Genomic DNA, 18,355 nt, shown 5'->3' with positions numbered 1-18,355 from the left:
TACAGCTAGCCCCCTTTCAAGAAGTACCGCACTGAGGCCGTTCAGTGCAATTTCGGCGGTGTCACGAAGCTTCTCCTTGTTGTCTCCCACAACGCGGAGGCAGATATCGTCCGCGAAGATGGTAAGCTGAAGGGTATACGGAGATGGGCGAATCCTGCGGTGGACTCCGGCCATGATCAGGTTGAATAGAGTGGGCGAAAGAACACTGCCCTGTGGGACGTTCGAACCCGTTCGACGTTCCCACGTTCGAACTTTTTCTTGGAGCTCATGCGCCCATTGACACACACACATCAAACATACGGGCAGAGAGAAAGTCCCAGAGGTATTTCAGCAGGTGGCCCTCGATACAAGCACCTTGTATCGCAGCCAAACATGCCGCGTGAGTTACAGAGTCATAGGCCTTAAAAATGAACTTCACTGCATAGCACGCTCCTAGCCAAGCATCACTCGAATGATATCATTATCGCTGCATGTGCTATGTGGTGAAGTTCATTTCAAAGACTGAACAACTTCGTTTTGAAATGATGAATGAGGAGCTTCATCGCCAGGGGGCGGTACGCTATCCCCAATGTGATTTAAGTGATATAAGGTGATTTTACCTGTGCCTTGTTCGGTGACGACAGCCGTGAGGTTGATTGAGTTGGGAAAGGGAAAGAATCTGCCTTGATCTCGATTTCCTCGAAGAAGGGAGACATTCAAGGTGTAATTGTAGCAGCCGTTGATCTGCGTAGACGTAAAAAAGTGTTCGGCTCGTTTGACGGCAGTTCGTTAAAATGATCCCGGTGATATATGTCCGTACATTGTCAGTTCTGTACACCACGGGCATTTGGCCGGGCTCGAAGAAGAAGTACAGTAGAGAGGCAAATATCTGCACGATTCCTCTCACAGCTCGTCCGAAGGTGTACCTAAAGAGAACGCACTAGTCTATGTAAGCAGTTTACGTGCATCGCTTCAAACGGTTTCACGTTCCTCTCAATTACTAATTTGTAGGACGAATATACAGGGTGTCTCAGTTAAATCCCGGGCTGCAAACGGGTGCACCAATCGAAGAACTTTCTTTTTTACAAGTATCTGTCCGATACCACATACAAGCATGCGCACCGTGTGGATGAGAGGAAGGCGCGCACTATATAAATAAAACTTCAATTGTGTTTCTTCTTCTCCTTCTTCTAACTTCTAACTTCTTCTAACTAAAAACTTCTAAAGCAAGACACCATGGAATGGAAAGTAGAAGCTAAGATTGCCGGCAGGTGGTTCTTTGTTAATTTTCCGGCGGTCCTGGTATACTACCGCTGCAATGTGCTGCATCAATGCTAAGCTTTGTTGCTAATCCTCTATACTGGGTGTCACAGTTAAATCCCCGGGCTAAATACTTCGGGAACGGGTGCACCAATCGACGAACTGTCTTTTTTACAAGTATCTGTCCCATACCGCCTACAAGCTCGCACCGTGTGTATGAGTGGTAGGTGGTCATTATTTAAATAAAAATTCCGATGAGTTTCGCAAAAAACCTAACTTCTAGCAGGGCGCCGTCGGCATTAAAATGGGTACTACTACTTTTGGGACCTTCAGTAGACACCTTTTAGAGAAAAATCTGCCACCGAAGCGGGTCGTTTGCTGCAGTAATTCATTTGTTTCGGTTTACATATTTTTGTCGCGACTGGTCGCGGAGAAGCGCAAAAGGACGCTCTTAGACTCCCTTATCCACCATTGAATTACGTCCTTTTGCGCTTCGCCGCGACCAGACGCGACAAAAATATGTAAACCGAAACCAATTAATTACTGCACCAAATGATCCGCTTCGGTGGCAGATTTTTCTCTTAAATATGTCCACTGGAGGTCCCAAAAGGAGTAGTGCCCATTGTAATGCTGACGGAGCCTTTCTTTCGAAGTTACGTTTTTTCACGAAACACATTTGAATTTTTATTTAAATAATTAGTCGTGACTTTGCCCACCTCTGTGAGACCGAGAACGGCGAGCCTTTCACCACCACCATCACCACCATCTGTTTTTAGATTGTGCTTATGTGGTGAGAAATGTTCTAAGAGTGTAGGTGCAGTTCCCAATTTCCTCTTTTTTTTCCCTTATGGTTTACTAACATAGTTGCTTACTGTGCGCAAATGGTGTATTGAATCGTAGGGTTGGTCACAACGTCGTTTGGATCAGGAGTAATGGTGACGGAAAACGTTGGCAGGACTGCAGTGAGAAACGAAAAGAGAAAAATGATGACGTCACACTTCACCTGTTACGTAATTATAGGATTTGTCATAGTTGGTGGGACGTACTAAAGGCTGTGACCTCAAAAGATTGGAAGCCGCTTGTTCCGGCAACATCAACTTGAATGTGCCAAAAGCCTTCATTTGTCACTGCAAGCAGCTGGTACTCTCTCTGAATCAAGCCTGAAGGAACACATATTTCCCAGCATATTATAATATGAATGAACAAGCGTTCCATGCAACTGTGACAGAGCAAATAAATCCACAGAGTCCCACCTTCGCCAAAGTCGACCCCTAGGTGTTGGGCAACGATTTGCCCGTCCGGGTTCATGATTGTAATGCTGCCCTGTGGTGGCATTAGAACGCGTGTAAGGATTTAATTCGATGACAAATTACGTTGTCTTACCTTTTGGTTCAGGACCGGCAACAAATCGTTATCAAGCACTATAACTCGATACTTCACTGCAAAAAAAGAAAAAAAAAACGGAGCATAACATCATCATCTCCTTAACGTAATTCAAATAAATAGGTATGTCTGACAGGAGCGTTCGACACCAAACAGCGCTCCTGCGAACATTTTCGCTCGAAATCGACAGATACGCTATGCAAGTGGGTAAGCTGTCTCCGCAGCACACCAGTTTCCCTCACTTCCCTATTGTCCATGAAGCAACTTCATTGGTCTCTCTTCCTGATACGGAGGCTGCAGCTCAATGTTAGGAGCACGTGATTCCTTCTGTGAATTCAAACGGAAGTACCGTGGCCGGTCGATGAATACCCTCTCATTGCCGATTCCTTCGGGAATCTAAACTCCTGGGCATTCTCTGATACGTCCTATGCGCAACGATTAGTGAAGGAGCTGTTTATTCTGTATTTTTTCATAATTTTCTGTGTCTCAGCTGCTTGTAACTACTTTTGCTTGCTTGATAGCTTTTTCGAAGAGCAAGCCTACACAGTGGCTAACCTTTAACTTCTCTTTTTTTACTTTGTATTAAACATACCCCCCCCCCCCCCCCTTCTCATTGCTGCCTTGTGAGTGGACAGATACTTCATCATGTGGTTCTCCAAGCTTTACCCTCTCCTCGTCAAGCTCGCGTGACGGTTCGTTCGCCACACTCTTAGAAATGAACTTCACCGCATAGCATGCTCCTAGCCAACCATAATCTCGAATGATATCGTTATCTGCCCTGATTTGTTGAAAACGGGAGGCGTACGCCCCTTTTTGTGACAATTATGAACAGCATAAGTGTCACAAAAAGGCGTACGCCTCCCGTTTTCAACAAATCAGGACAGACAACGATATCTTTCGAGATTATGGTTGGCTAGGAGCGTGCTATGCGGTGAAGTTCATTTCTAAGAGTGCAGAATGGTCAGGTAGCAGCGTCTCTCTCCCACATCTCCTTCTCAAGTATTCAAGTATTCTCTGCAGCGGGACACAGAGAGGCCTGGTGCCAAGGGAACGCCCTCATGTCGTCACAATGTCGTCACACTGACGTCGCTCATGACGTCTCTGCGCGGGAATTCCAAATCGTGTGGTCCCCATGATTTATAAGGCGGATAATAATGTATACAACCCTATAGTCGTCGAAGAATGCACCACCCGTGGAAACAATCTAACCTGCATGTTGCCGGCCTCGGTACCTTAGTTGGTAACATGTTGGCTTGGTGACCTCAAGATTATCATCCGCAGTCGTACACTCTTAAAAATTAACTTCACCGCATAGCACGCTCCTAGCCAATCGTTCCAGCCAATCGTTAGCTCCTAGCCAACCATCATCCCGAATGACACCGTTCTTGTCCCCGATTTGTTGAAAACGAGAGGAGGAGCCTATTTTGTGCCGGCACAAAATAGGCTCCGCCTCTCGTTTTCAACAAATCGAGGGCGAGAACGTTGTGCGTGCTATGTGGTGAAGTTCATTTTTAAGAGTGTACCCTACACTCTTAGAAAAAAAGGATGGAGCAGTTACACTTTGTAGGAGGTAATAGTTGTCGCATATATTGTACCTAAAAGGTTGCAAAGTTCTACCTGCTACTTACGAATGATAGGGTTACCGCTTCTGATTCGATGAGCGAGGGGGCGTACGCTTTTTTGTAGCAATTTGGATATATGATAATTGCTTTTACCACCCTTTCACACCTTTTATCATGTTGACCTAGGTGGTAACTATAGAAGTTACTACATTTTCACGCCCTTTTTTTCTTAGAGTGTACGGCGCGTGCAGCATGTCGTTACAAATAAAGGCTGACTCAGCCTTACGTGTAAATCTAGTCCCTATTATTATTATATAGTAATACGTATATTGATAGAATGTTACTAAATACAGGAAGAAGGTCTAGGGGTACCTTTTATTTCTATTGTTGTTTTTATCCCCATCATTCTTGAAAGGCTTGTTGCACATAAAGTTTTCTTCGTAGCGCGAACATAACCAACCACGGACGAGGGGTCCTTAACGTAATTAAATAAATAAATAACTAAATAAACTGGCACGCTACATTTATGTTAAAACACAACGAGCTCCCTCGAAGTAATTTTCTATCCACAGACAAATATGCTGAAAGCACCTTACCTGTCTCCCCCTGCCTGTACTGCGGTTTGTCAGTCTGTATCAGCACATTATTCTGGGGGACAAAATCGAAGTTCACGTCCGTCATGTTGAGAAAATACATTCCGTTCACGTAGATGTCAGCCCTGAAGTAAATGTTGTAGATCTCCTGATCCACCATAGGCACAGGGAAGAAGAACGGGAACGAAGTGGCTGAAACAGTCGAGCGTGTTTCGACATTATAAAAAGATGTCGTTTTGTCAATCTAATACGATGATCGTGGGCACTCGCGGTGGAATATTGCAGGAACACTGATTCAGAAATCCAATATATTATTTCTCTTTTTAAAAACCACGAACGTTTCATTGCTGTTTCACCAATGTAATCAGGGAAGCTACACTGTTAAAACAGAACTTCACCACATAGCACGCTCCTCGCCAACCGTCATTTCCAATGATATCATTCTGTGTCCGTATTTGCTGGAAATGGGAGGAGGCGCCTATCTGAGACACATCATGCTTGTCCCAGATAGGCTCCTCCCCCCTGTTTTGAACGAATCATGACACAGAATGATATAATTCGGTATCGTGGTTGGCTAAGAGCGTGCTATGTGGTGAAGTTCTGTTTTGACAATGTATGTAGTACCCTATAGCTTTTACCTTTACTGATCTACACTCTTAATAATGAACTTCGCCGCATAGCACGCTCCTAGGCAACCATAATCTCGAATGATATCGTTATCTGGCCTGATTTGTTGAAAACTGGAGGCGTACGCCTTTTCTGTGACACTTATGCTATTCATAATTGTCACAGAAAAGGCGTACGACTCCCGTTTTCAACAAATCATGGCATATAACGATATCATTGGAGATTATGGTTGGCTAGGAGCCTGCTAAGCGGTGAAGTTCATTTTTAAGAGTGTACTTTATCGTCACTTCTCTGAGTTGTCATTTAGGATTTTCAGTTTGGTACAGCACAGATCAGGTGAAAGGTGCACTATAAAACGTATCATACAGCACTCTCGAGACAGAACCACTGCAGAGAATGATTCCGATATCACTCCTCAACCGAGTTCAAAATAACACTCTAAAAACAGAACTTCACCGCATAGCACGTTGTGCGCCAACCATTGCCACGAATGATAGGGTTATCGCTTCTGATTCGACGAGAGAGGGGGGCGTACGCCTTTTTGTGGCAATTTGGATGTATGGTAATGGCCACAAAAAGGCGTACGCCTCCCTCTCTCCTCGAATCAAAACAGACAACCGTATCGTTCGCGGCAATGATTGGCGCATTACGTGCTATGCGGTGAAGTTCTGTTTTTAGAGTGAAGGCTTACGCCTTCTGTAACGGCTAACATAACAGCAAAGTGTCCCGACAAGATTTACGCCTTCTAAGTTACACAAATGAGAAGAAAGGACGATATCATATACAACGATGTCGGTTATGTCGACCTGTGAAGTCGGCCTAGGATGGACTAACCGACCTGAGCAACACGCCTGCAACTCCGGCATGGCGGTAGACCGAGTGGCAAGAGAGGAGTAGGCGTCTAGAAAGGCATCTGTTACTCTTTTTCTTTTTAGGGGTGGACGGCGACAGGTTTTATTTCTAAAAGATGTGAATGACTATCACTGTGTGAACAACGATAAGATATAGAGACCGCGAACTCCTGATCCGAATAATACGCTCTTAGAAGAGAGGGGGAGGGAGTGACTACAGAATAGGCTCGCCGTTGTTGGCCACACAGAAGTGGGCGTCGTCACGACTATAGAAAAGAAAACGGATGGAGGATGAAGATGGAGGTGGAGATGCGTAGAGGGTGCGTGAGCCCGTCGGGGAGTGCAAAGGAACTACGAGAAGGGAACTACGCCACATAGCACGCTCCTATCCAACCATCGTCCCGAATGACATCGTAAAATCGCCCGATTTGTTGTTAGCGGGATGCGCACGCCTTTTTGTGACACTGCGAAGTTAATGGTGACAAAAGTTCCAGCCTCCTGACGCGCGTTTCGACAACGTCTTGATATACTCGGCCCTCTCCCACCATCTGATGGCTGCCGCTATATCCTAACCGCTGTCGACCGCTTCGCACGTTGGCCTGAGGCCACGCTGATGGCAGAGGACACGCCGATGGCAGACGCCACCGCCGAGACAGTCGCCAACACCTTCGTCGATTAATGGGTATCTCGGTTCGGCGTACCGTCCCAGGTCACTACGGACCGGGGTCCACAGTTCGAGAGCTGTTTATTCAAGGGCCTCACCGACATACTCGGGACAACTCGCGTCCGAACGACATCCTATCACCCTGCATCCGACGGCCTCGTAGAGCGCCTTCATCGCCACTTGAAGGCCGCCCTCGTCGCCCACAAAGATAGGGCACACTGGGTACACCACCTGCCTTTGGTGCCTCTCGGCATCCGCGCAGCCGTCAAGACCGACATCGGGTGCAGTGCGGCTGACCTTGTGTATGGCTGTGCTCTGCGTCTTCCAGCCGATTTCTTCGTGCCGCCCTCTCCCGACCCGTCCCCATCCCTCTACCTGGACCGTCTTCATCAGTTTTTCACCACACTACGACCCGTTGCCACCCGCGCTTCCTCCTCCCGCCATGCTCACGTCCCCCAAGACCTGTCATCCGCAACGCACGTCTTCCTGCGCACGGACGCCGTGCGGAAGTCGCTCACGCCACCCTATTCCGGTCCACATCCCGTCCTCGGCTGCCAGGGCAAGAACTTACGCATCTATCAACGGCCGCGAGGATGTGGTCGCCGTCGACAGATTGAAGCCGGCCTACATGGATCTTGTCACCCTCGACTCCTACACCACTGATTCCTCAGCCTGGAACGATTTCCCTCCAACGCTTGGTGTCCCGGCATCAACCAACCCTTCCCCTTTATGCCCGAAGCCCATCGCGAAACACGTCACGTGGGCCGACAGCTTCAAGCTGCACTAGCGGGGGGGGGGGGGGGGGCATGTAGCAGCCGACGGAAATGGACGACGAGCGCCGCCATGGACGTTTCGTCACGACGCGTATCTCGCGCATGATTTCTATCGAGCGCGCGTACCATCGATTCTTTCAGTTGTGGCCTGGCTGCCATATCAAACACTTCGCATTCAGCCTTGTCTGCTGGTCCTTCTGTACCCTACAGGGTTACCGCTTCTGATTCGATGAGCGATGGGGGCGTACGCCTTTTTGTAGCAATTTGGATATATGATAATTGCTTTCACCACCCTTTTACACCCTTTATCAGACGCTATGTTGACCTAGGTGGTAACTGTAGAAGTTACCACCTTTTCACACCCCTTTTTTTTCTTAGAGTGTGTGCCTACACTCTTAGAAATGAACTTCACCACATAGCACGCTCCTAGCCAACCATTACCCCGAATGACAACGTTCTCGCCCTAGATTTGTTGAAAACGGGAGGAGGATGCCGTGCATAATGGCACAAAATAGGCTCCTCCTCCCGTTTTCAACAAATCTAGGGCGAGAACGTTGTCATTCGGGGTAATGGTTGGCTAGGAGCGTGCTATGTGGTGAAGTTCATTTTTAAGAGTGTAGGTAACAGTCACCTGTTTGCAAGTCGGTACACTGTTAAAACAGAACTTCACCACATAGGACGCTCGTAGCCAACCATCATTCCGAATGATATCATTCTGTCTATTGATTTGTTGAAAATGGGAGGAGGCGCCTATCTGGGACAGATTATCTTGTCCCAGATAGGCGCCTCCCCCCTGTTTTGAACAAATCAGGACACAGAATGATATTATTCGGAATGATGGTTGGCTAGGAGCGTGCTATGTGGTGAAGTTTTGTTTTAACAGTCTACGGTACCATTAGCTGTTAGCGTAGATCTGGGGAAGGAATGCGCCGGAGCGTGTTACGTAAACTTTTGTCCAGCACTGTACTTACATATCGTGCGTTTGTGTGCGTGCGCTTCAGTGATCTTACACGACTTACAAGCAACAAGAACGAGCGTCGTTCATCATTGAAAGCAATACAAGCACAACTTACGTCCATTGCCCACTGTGTACTTCCTTCCTTGCAACAGGGTATCAGTGCCGTTATCGATATTCGACCGGGCGAAAAGTTGCAGCACAAAATATCCGCCGTTACAGTTACACGGCAGTACGAAGTAACACTCTGCATTGGTGCCCCTTGTTAGGAAGCCAGGACATGTCAGAAAGTATTTTCTGTAAAATAAAATTATACCGGGTCAGATACCGTCTCACACGTGTGATACACATGAGACTGCGCAGTATACTACGAGATACGTTTCTCATTTCTTGTTCGTAATCTACAGGGTTTGCTGTAACGTGTCCCTGAATAATATAAAACAATCTAGACGTTGTACCAGGATGCCACTTGCTGTATTGGTCTTTCCGGCACTTTTGCGACCAGGAAAGACCGATTCTGTCAATTTTCAACCGCAATAAATTGAATTTGAAAACGTGATCTCGCTAATTTACCAAGTCAACCCCCCGTTTTTTCCAACGGAAATGGAAAGCGCATGTTCGGTTTATCCCGAAACATCACTTAAGATATCCAGCAACACAGCGAAAACACAAAGGGAAAAAAGCCAAAACCGCCGTTCTGGGACTCGCAGGTCGCCGGGCGAGCGTATTTCAGCGTCATGCCTGCCGTCGTTGCTCCACCCCCTTGACATTCTTTCGTCGCGATTCTCCCTCCGACATATGGAAGGCCAGAAGCGTCAGGTGAAAATGAAGGCATGATCTTATCAGAGGCAGCAGATTTTGGGGGCAAGTCTTTCAATTTTCTGGAAAGGGTCTTGCACTTTTTGTCTAAACATTTAGGTCTGCAGGTCCCAGATGAGCTGCAACGATTTGCGGGTTCCTGAATTCGCTGAACGGTGAATCGCAGTAGCAGACGAATTCCGACTCTTAATCGAGAGAGGGAGAGGAGGAAATGAGCAGGCCTTCTGTGTCTAGGTGGCGTTGGCAGTGTACGTGAAGACACGACGTTGAGCGATCGCGCCCACGTGACAGCAGAAAGCTATGACGTTTTTCGCATCTTCCGCTGGAGTATTCTGGGGAATGTCGCACGTGCGAATACGCGGTTGGGGTCAAGGGGGGAAGAGAGGGAAAAAATCGCCATACGGTAAGGAATGTCAGTTTGGCTTACGTGCTTGCTGACGTCGTCTTCGCCCAAGCCAGCAAACAGAAACACAGGGCCAAGAAGAGCCGCATGACGAATCAGGCTGGAACAAATAATGAACATTTTTACGGGGCAATACACTTTCTCTACTCGAAATACATCACGCTGTGATGACACGCCTCGGCTTGCCGTGTGAGAATGAAGCAATTTTATGGGAAATGCTCGATATCTTAGTTGAATCGTCGGTACCGAAAAGCACGTGTACGTACGTCAACAACCTCAAGATTGCAGCTCAATAAGTCGAAGTTATGTAGACCATGCAATGGCATTAGTGGAATGCAAATAAGGGTGTTTGTGTGTGATTGAGAGTGTTATTCAGACACGGTGAAGCACAACTAACCAGTCTTGAGAAGTAACCTAGTTTCAAATAATCACCTACTGAGCAATTAACCAGTAATTGTAATTAACAACGCTTTTTCAGTGATCAACTTTAATGTTGAGTACCAGTTGGCGATAGGCAGTGAAAGAAGATGCGACAAGTTTCTGAAATTCGAGAGACAAACGCGAAATTCTAAAATAAACTGTATTTAGACATCAACTATACGTACGCTCATTTTAGGATTCATTCATTCTTTATTTATTCATTTATTTATTTATTTCCATGCGTTGAGGACCCCCAAGGGGGTAACCTTATCTATCTAATTTCATAAACTAGTCACATCTTCGTTCACTACTGTCGCCGACTGGTATTCACCATGAAATTTGCTCCCTGAAAAAGAGTTATTAACCTACAGTTACTGGTTAATATTTCAGTAAATGATTACTTCTAACTATGTTATCGAAGTCTGCCACCAACATGGATGGGTTACTACCTTTGCTTCACTTCTTATTTTTTGTTTGCAAGTTAGCATATTTGAACGATATATGAACCAATATAATTTTTTATTTCATTCCCAATTTCGTGATCTGCATTTCACAATGTAATGGACTAGCTTTAGATGTAAGGTGAGTCAGCCTATGTTCGCCTGGCGGCATGCTGCGCGTGCCGCGGGGCAGGGCTGGGGATAGTTACGATAATTTCGAAACCACCTGGGATTTCTTTAACGGGACCCGGAGATCTCCTAATGCTGGAAGAAATGTTTACCTCACGATGTCATCGACAATTTCAGATAGCAATTTTTGGAAGTAGCTAATAACTGAATGTGTACTTAGATAGACTGCAACTTTAGCCGTGGGAAATGCATTTAAAAGGTACCTCTTTCACGACTGATGAAGAACTTTCCTAACTATGGATGTGATTGGGCGAACGCGCTGGAAAATTTGAAAGTTAGATTCGTATCGCCCATCATTCTCGCGGATATTCTGAATCGCACACAACAATATCCGTCTTGAAATTGTACAGTGGTATGGATATTACAACAATGATGACAATGCGGCCGATGTGCACATAGCCAATGTGACGCCCTTGCTGCGTATCGTACCGACGAAGTATCGCAACGAGAGCGTCGTTTGTAAAGCACACTTCACCGGTAGGTTTTACGTATACAAGAGAAGCCACCTTCGCATTTTCTTCGTCGTAGACTAAAAGCAAGCGTATACGACGAGGGGAGTCAGGTCCTGTAGGTCAGTAGGTCCTGTAGGTCAAGTTAGTCCAGGTTTCTACACTTTTGTTTTTCGTAGACTAAAATGTACGACACTGTGCTTTTTATTTAGTTATTTTACTTTATTGTTTTTATTTACTCTGCATTTAATTTTTTAACACTTCGATGCCAACTCAAGAATAGCAAGCTACCAACCCATGTATGACTGTTCTGCACTATAAACGCGAACTGCATCGTTTCAATCCAATTTTAGAGCGGCATTGCTACAAAATTGGGAATTCTGCATTGGCATTCAGCTTAGATGCGTTTGTTAAAGGGCTGTGTTGTACTCGGGCAACGTCCTATGAAGTTGGCCCAGGTGACACGATCCCCATCGAGCACTATTCTGCCGTCTGGTAGGCTAACCGCCCGGAAAGCGCACATGGAAATGTAGGAAAGAGATGGTATGCGTGGTGGTTTTCACGACGCTGCTGTATACGCGAAAGAGAAATGACGAGAGGTATGTTCAACCTCATACGCACATTAAAAGAGCAGAGAAGGCCCCACCATAAATTTTACGTTTTTGGTGCCGACTTTTAGTTTGTAATGCATTGCCATTATTCAGAAGTAATGTTTTACGTTACTCATTGCCGTTTCGTGGTTAGTATACTAATGCCATTACTTTCAGCAAGTAATGTCATTACTCTGGCATTACATTCTCCTAGAAGTGTCTAACAAGCCGCCCCGCATTATAAGTAATATCGTCACTCAAATATTCCTCAAATCGTTGCAAGTTAATTTCTCCATATATGCATAATGTATACATATATACGATTTATCGCAGCGCAGACTACGTCCATAATAGGATTTATTGTAGAGCAGAGGTAGTTTGTGCTCAGTACAAGACAAAAATAGCCAATCACTTGTTACTTGTCACTTGTTACAGGTGTAGAGGCTTTTGTTTGTTTGTTTGCTTGCTTGTTTGCTTGTTTGTTTGTTTGTTTGTGTGTGTGTGTGTGCGCGCGCGCATTCATTCTCCTTTGACCGATAAGCGTTAGATGATGATGATTATGATTGAGTTTTAATGGCGCACGGGCATCTCAGGCCTGAAAAGCGTTACAGGAGAAAAAAAAAGGCGACGACCGGAGAATACCACCGCTAGGTTCTCTTCTTGGTCATTGTTAAAGACGGGTTAGAAAAACCGGTGGTTTTCCATCCCTCGCCACGGCACAATTTTTGAACTGCTCGCTTTAGGCAGTGCAAGAACGTTCAGTTCAAGTAGTGAGTAATGCCATGACGCATTACTTGGTCAGAATTACTCCCCACCTCTGCAGGTAACATAACATGCGCTTTTGTGCGAGAGCGAGGACAGTAGCTGACCTGTCACTTAGCATGCGCGCGAAGTATTTGATCTGCACGCTTTCTACAAATCTCTCCCCTCCTTCTCTATCCCCTTTCTCTCTCTCCTCTCTCTCTTCCCACTCTCCGCCTCGAAATCTCTCCCCTCCTTCTCTATCCCCCTTCTTTCTCTCCTCTCTCTTCCCATTCTCCACCTAGAAATCTCTCCCCTCCTTCAAGAGCCCGAAAGTGAATGAGTGATGCTGACGTCAATATTACTCCCCACCTATGCAAATAACATGCTGACCTGTTACTCAGCATGCGCGCGAAGTATTTGATCTGCACGCCTTCTACAAATCTCTCCCCTCCTTCTCTATCCCCCTTCTCTCTCTCTCCTCTCTCCCTTCCCACTCTCCACCTAGAAATCTCTCCCCTCCTTCTCTATCCCCCCTCTTTCTCTCCTCTCACTCTCTTCCTATTCTCCACCTAGAAATCTCTCCCCTCCTTCAAGAGCCCTGAACCTGAACCTGAACCTGAGCCCGAAAGTGAATGAGTGATGCTGACGTCAAAGTTACTCCCCACCTATACAAATAACATGCTGACCCATGTTCACCGACCCATGCCGCAAATAGCGCCGTGGACAGAGCGTCCGTAGCAGGCGAATTTTCAGTGGAAAATGAGGCCTTGTGAGTGCTCGCAGCGCTGATGCTACGTCACATAGACCTGATTACGTCACGCCTTGAGATCTGGTCGTTTCTCCACGATCACGCTTCACCGCTCATGGCTGCTCTTCTTTTTTAACTAGCATTGAAGGCATTTGGAACATACGTTTTTCTACAGCGTGATATTAACATAATTCGCTCAGTAATTCTCACACAAAACACTTCCCTTTCGGAAGCGCGAATTTCCTGCGAAAAGTAGCGGCAATCTCACCCGGCTATTCCTGCACTCTCAACAAAAGGGTGTACTTTAACTCTTTTTTTTTTTTTGCCACATATATAACACCCTTTTGGAGAGTACAATTACTCTCAAAAAGGGAGTCTCCTCACCGACCCTCAAGGGAGTAGCATAACACCTTTCTCCCTACTGGAGAGTAATATTACCCTCCGGCAGGGAGACGGTGTTATGCTACTCCCTTGAGGGAGTGAGGAGACACCCTTTTTGAGAGTAATTGTACTCTCCAAAAGGAAGTTATATATGTGGCAAGGAAAGGAGTTAAAGTACACCCTTTTTTTTAAGAGTGTGGGGTGTGGTGACGTCCGGTGAGCGGAGCGTTTTTTATTGGCTCACGACGATCGCCTGCTAGAGAGAACGACCGATCGAGCAATGCAAACTGCAACCGCGGAAAGAAAGAAAATAAGAAGAAGTCGTGCTCCTTGCTCCTTTAAAGTGCCACTACACACTAAATCTCGTGTCTCCAATATCTTACCAAATTCTGGTCATTGCAACCCATGTGTCTCTCGCTGTATTCTCTCAAAATATTGTAGTTCTATGTGAGGTTGAAGTATCCTAAAATTAATTTCTAGTTTGAGTGAATAGTAGTTATGTGATGCCCAATCTACCAAGGCGTTTGGCAACGTTGCTCCGCGAAGTTCGCGGCCGGCGACGTCAGGGGTCCTGATGACGTCACCTATTCTTGGTGAATCCGAATCCATGGCGTTTTACGGCTTCTTTCGAAAATTCGTGCGACAACGTTATTGTTCACTGCCGGTATTTATATTTTGCGCACTGAGCCTGTGAGCGAGGTTGATTCATAAAGCGAAATAAAATAAATATCAATTTCCATATACGAGCGCGTCACGTTGGTGTTACTAACGGATTTTTTTTCCCTCTCTCTCTCTAGCATTTCTGAAGTTGGATTCATCGCCTTTTCACTGCCACACTGCTTTCGTATCAACTCATCCTCTAACACCTATGCACTGCAGACGGACTCATACCTTGCCTTACGGTTGCACTGCAGGCGCCTCACACTCCAGCCCTCCGCCTCTCTCAATCATTTGCGCGCTTCTCAACGAAGCGAGGAGTTCACGCTGAGTACGTGAAGAAGCCACTCCGCAAAGCCATTCCGCTTCTTCTTTTATACCACAAGATTATTTCGTTCTTTCACCAGTATGACTGGTGACACGCGCCCCAGCTAACCAATCTCCATGTAGCACACAGGTGGGTACAGAACGTGCTTCGCCATTGTTTTTCTGCCAATGGTATTCCATGGTGCACAACAGAAGGTTCACGACTCGATTTTAGGGCGCACGTGCATCACGCTGTTGTGTTGCGGTGAAACGCTTCGTTTCATCGTCATTCATGTAGTTGTTGTTGTTGTTTTCCATCAGTATTATATTTTTCGAACTCGCCCGACTAAGTTTGATAAACCTCTATGACCAATGCTTTTATGTCTTACGTGTTTAGGTAGGGTGTAAATTTGAAGTGCTTATTTTATTTCTCGAGGGTGTTTCGAAACGTATAGTATACAGGTATAGTATACGTATAGAATGTACAGCGTATGGTATATAGGTTCATTCTTTTCGCCTGCACTGCCCTCACCTCCTGAACTAGTTCGAGAAGTGCAACCCTAGCTCTCCCGTTCTTTTCGTCATACACCTCGCGTGTACTTGAGCACCTGTGCAGCACGAGCGCAGCACTTTTCTTTCAAAAAGAATGCACCTTATGTTTCTCGAAAATAATGCAAGAAGCGGTCCTTTGTCTAACGCAAGCCCTAAAAACAAGATGCGTCGTCTCACAACTAAGCGCGTCACGAAACGAAAAAGCCCTTTCGTGTCTCCTGGCCCTGGTCTCATCTCTCATAGCGTTCTCATTCCCTTCTTACACGACGTGGCAGTCGTGCAATCCACCACTTTCCCAGTAGCGTAGCCAGAAAAATACTTCGAGGTGGGTTCTACGGGAACGTGGGCTTCACCCTCGCTTTCCCTCTCCCAAATGCATTGTCAAAGGTACGATTTCGGGGTCCCCCCCCCCCTCCTCCCCGCTGCTACGCCACCGCTCCTTGTCTTCTAGTGTCACGGGTGCTAAAACCGCAGCGGGAGCGCCGGATGATGCCCGCCACCCTCCTCCTTAGCCAAGCGTGATTATGAAGCACACGATTCTTAAATGGGTAAAATATTTAGTGCACCTCTTTCTTGATAATCAAGAACCTCCGTTTTTTAGCAGAAATTAGAAGATAGTTCGAGATTTTGTTTTTTCTCTACTTTGAGCATGAACTTCCACTGTAGCATATAATTCGGGCCTATTCTCCGGCTTATCGTACTCCTTCGATGCACGTGCAATTTTGTAAGGAAAATACAATGAACTAACGGTTGAAGGGAAAGTAAAAAGCGGTCATTAAGTGGTGAGCCACACCTTTTGGGAAAGTTCTTTTGTCGAGAGTGTCAGTTCTTTAGCTGAATGTAATGGACTGGAACCAAATGAATTAATGAAACGAAATGAGATTAACTGAGTAGGAATTTTTTTGCAGAAAACTAGAACGCCTGATATTCGCGGTACACGGGTTCACAATGTCAATAGCTTCAGGAAATCTTTTACTGCCGTCACGCGACTAGATTCAAGCCGCGATGAACGATCGTGAAATGAAATAATACTGATCAGGAAGGAAAACGGAAGTGCCACCAGTTGCGCGATAGAAAAAAAAAGCGTTCGCAATGCACAAAGCGGAACGGGAACACTCTATACGCCAGCTGTCTGTTCATACAGAATGAACATGATCATTTACATTGTTATACCCCAAAAGAAGGCTTCCCTTTGTGAAGCTTCACAAATAGAAAGTGAAACTGAAACTTTGAACACACAGGGGTATGCAGATTGGACTGGACAGGGGTAGTGGTATTGCCAGTTTACTGCCTTATTCGGAGTATAGGTGGAATGGCAAGCAGCGCTAACTTATCAAAACAGTTTATTGTACTGGTATTTTGAGTACATTGTGCTGCTTTCGTTGGTCCAGGGGCAGGTAATATTACAACCAGTTGATTTTTGACGAGTAAATTTAAATCGAGAGACAGCTATGATCCTGGGTTAAATCTGGGGTGGCATCGACTCCGCAAGTGGACGTAAGATCTCCAGAGAGATGTTGACCCATACTGTTTGGGTAGCTGCCCATATAGATAGACACAGACAATGGATCTCGCCCGTTCAGTTCCTTCTTGATGTCGAGTAAAGATCGGCGATCAAGCATTGGTAGTTGTCGCCTTGCCCTTTCTGTAACACCCTCCACCAGACCGATTGGGTTCTCGCGGGGAATGTGTTGTGGGGGGCTCACCATTCGTCGGTAAACCTTCCACCCAATTATGGGCAATGTGGACCCCATAACATACGGGTGCATTATCCTGCTAGAATTTTGTTTTTTGTTTTTATTTCATTTCAGCGTCGCGAAGCAACTGTGGCTGTGATCTGCGTTACAGACCTGGACACACGGAGAGAGGACGTCAAGGAGGAGTGGGGGACAGGGGAGTTAGTACGCGTCCTGGGACGACTTCATGGTGAAATGTGTCGGCATTCGTCTGGAAAGCCTGCCGGAAAACCCACGTGATGTCAGGATGAGTAGACAAACAATAGAATTATGCAGAACGGGGACGTCTGATTCCAGGTCCAAATCGCATCTCGTCTGTTCTTCCTGCACACCTCAACCCTGCTCGTGACCATTCCCTGGCCAGCTCGATGATGATGCGACTGCCGCTTTTACACCTCCCACCAGTAGTTCGTTGGCATGCCTGCAGAGGCGTCCAACGTACGAGAACTCGAACCAAGCAAAACGATGGAGAGCGACTTAACACACGAATGAACGCAACAGTTAGGAAGAGAACAGTGAAGACAAAGGGGTTAACGCCGCCCACCTACACCAAAACTCCCTAGGGTACTACAGAAATAAAGTTTCTTTCAGAAGAGTTCTGCTTTCAAAATGCTGGGTCATTAATAAGTCTAGCCATGATGAGAGCCGTACAGTTCTGGGGAAGGATAATGGCGCACGATGGAAATTGATGTTCTGAGGCTGGAAGACAGCACCCATGCATCCATGCAGTATTAGCATTCTCCCTCTCTCCATGTGCCCACTGTGTTTTCCTCTTTCATTGCCGCCAGTTCCAACTAGAACACTCATGCAACAACCAAGTGTCCTGCGTAGCTTCTGGAGACCTGCTACTGAAAAAAAATCCATCCCCCAGGGTGTTTCCGCCGTTCTCGTCTCCGCTGTGTCATTGTCGCAGGTAGATCCAGTTCCAATTTCAATCTCTGCTCTAGGATTACCATCCACCCCAGGCTGGAACGGGGTTACAACATCTTTGCCACCCTCCCGTGTCGGAAAGTTGCCGCACAGATCCCCAACTTTAATCTCCTTAGTGTCAGCTGTCCCTTATGAAAATGAGTTTTGAATTTCTATGAACATTTTGTTGATCCCTGTTTGAGTCAACAGATACTCAATAAAATGCCAATGTCAATTGAGTGGGCTTAAAAGGAACTCAATAGACTTTTTATTGCCCGATGCTCAACGCAGACTCTATTGCAGAATTGTTATTGCTTTTCTGCTGTGCTTTGAAAGTGTCGAGCTGACATCAAAAGAAGCTCAAT

General features: G+C 46.2%; 1 protein-coding gene and 1 long non-coding RNA gene across 2 annotated transcripts in view; both read right to left on the bottom strand.

The window, feature by feature from the left end:
* Positions 1–7,309, bottom strand: part of LOC135389747 (ovostatin-like) — a 58,333-nt gene extending 51,024 nt beyond the window's left edge. Inside the window, exons 1-8 of the mRNA XM_064619779.1 lie at positions 7,018–7,309; positions 4,781–4,969; positions 2,623–2,678; positions 2,493–2,562; positions 2,286–2,399; positions 2,112–2,196; positions 800–905; positions 600–723 (exon numbers count right to left, since the gene is read on the bottom strand). Coding sequence (XP_064475849.1) covers positions 600–723; positions 800–905; positions 2,112–2,196; positions 2,286–2,399; positions 2,493–2,562; positions 2,623–2,678; positions 4,781–4,969; positions 7,018–7,309 — 1,036 coding nt within the window. The remainder of the gene's footprint in view (positions 1–599; positions 724–799; positions 906–2,111; positions 2,197–2,285; positions 2,400–2,492; positions 2,563–2,622; positions 2,679–4,780; positions 4,970–7,017) is intronic.
* A 1,462-nt stretch (positions 7,310–8,771) lies between these two features.
* Positions 8,772–14,848, bottom strand: LOC135387481 (uncharacterized). The gene is made up of 3 exons (XR_010421144.1): positions 14,722–14,848; positions 9,894–9,969; positions 8,772–8,944 (listed from the first exon to the last, which is right to left on the bottom strand). It is a non-coding gene; the product is annotated as an uncharacterized LOC135387481 (long non-coding RNA).
* Between the last annotated feature and the right edge of the window lie 3,507 nt (positions 14,849–18,355).

Source organism: Ornithodoros turicata, chromosome 3, assembly GCF_037126465.1.
Source record: "Ornithodoros turicata isolate Travis chromosome 3, ASM3712646v1, whole genome shotgun sequence".
NCBI lineage: Eukaryota > Metazoa > Arthropoda > Arachnida > Ixodida > Argasidae > Ornithodoros > Ornithodoros turicata.
This window is presented reverse-complemented; position numbering and strand designations above follow the sequence as displayed.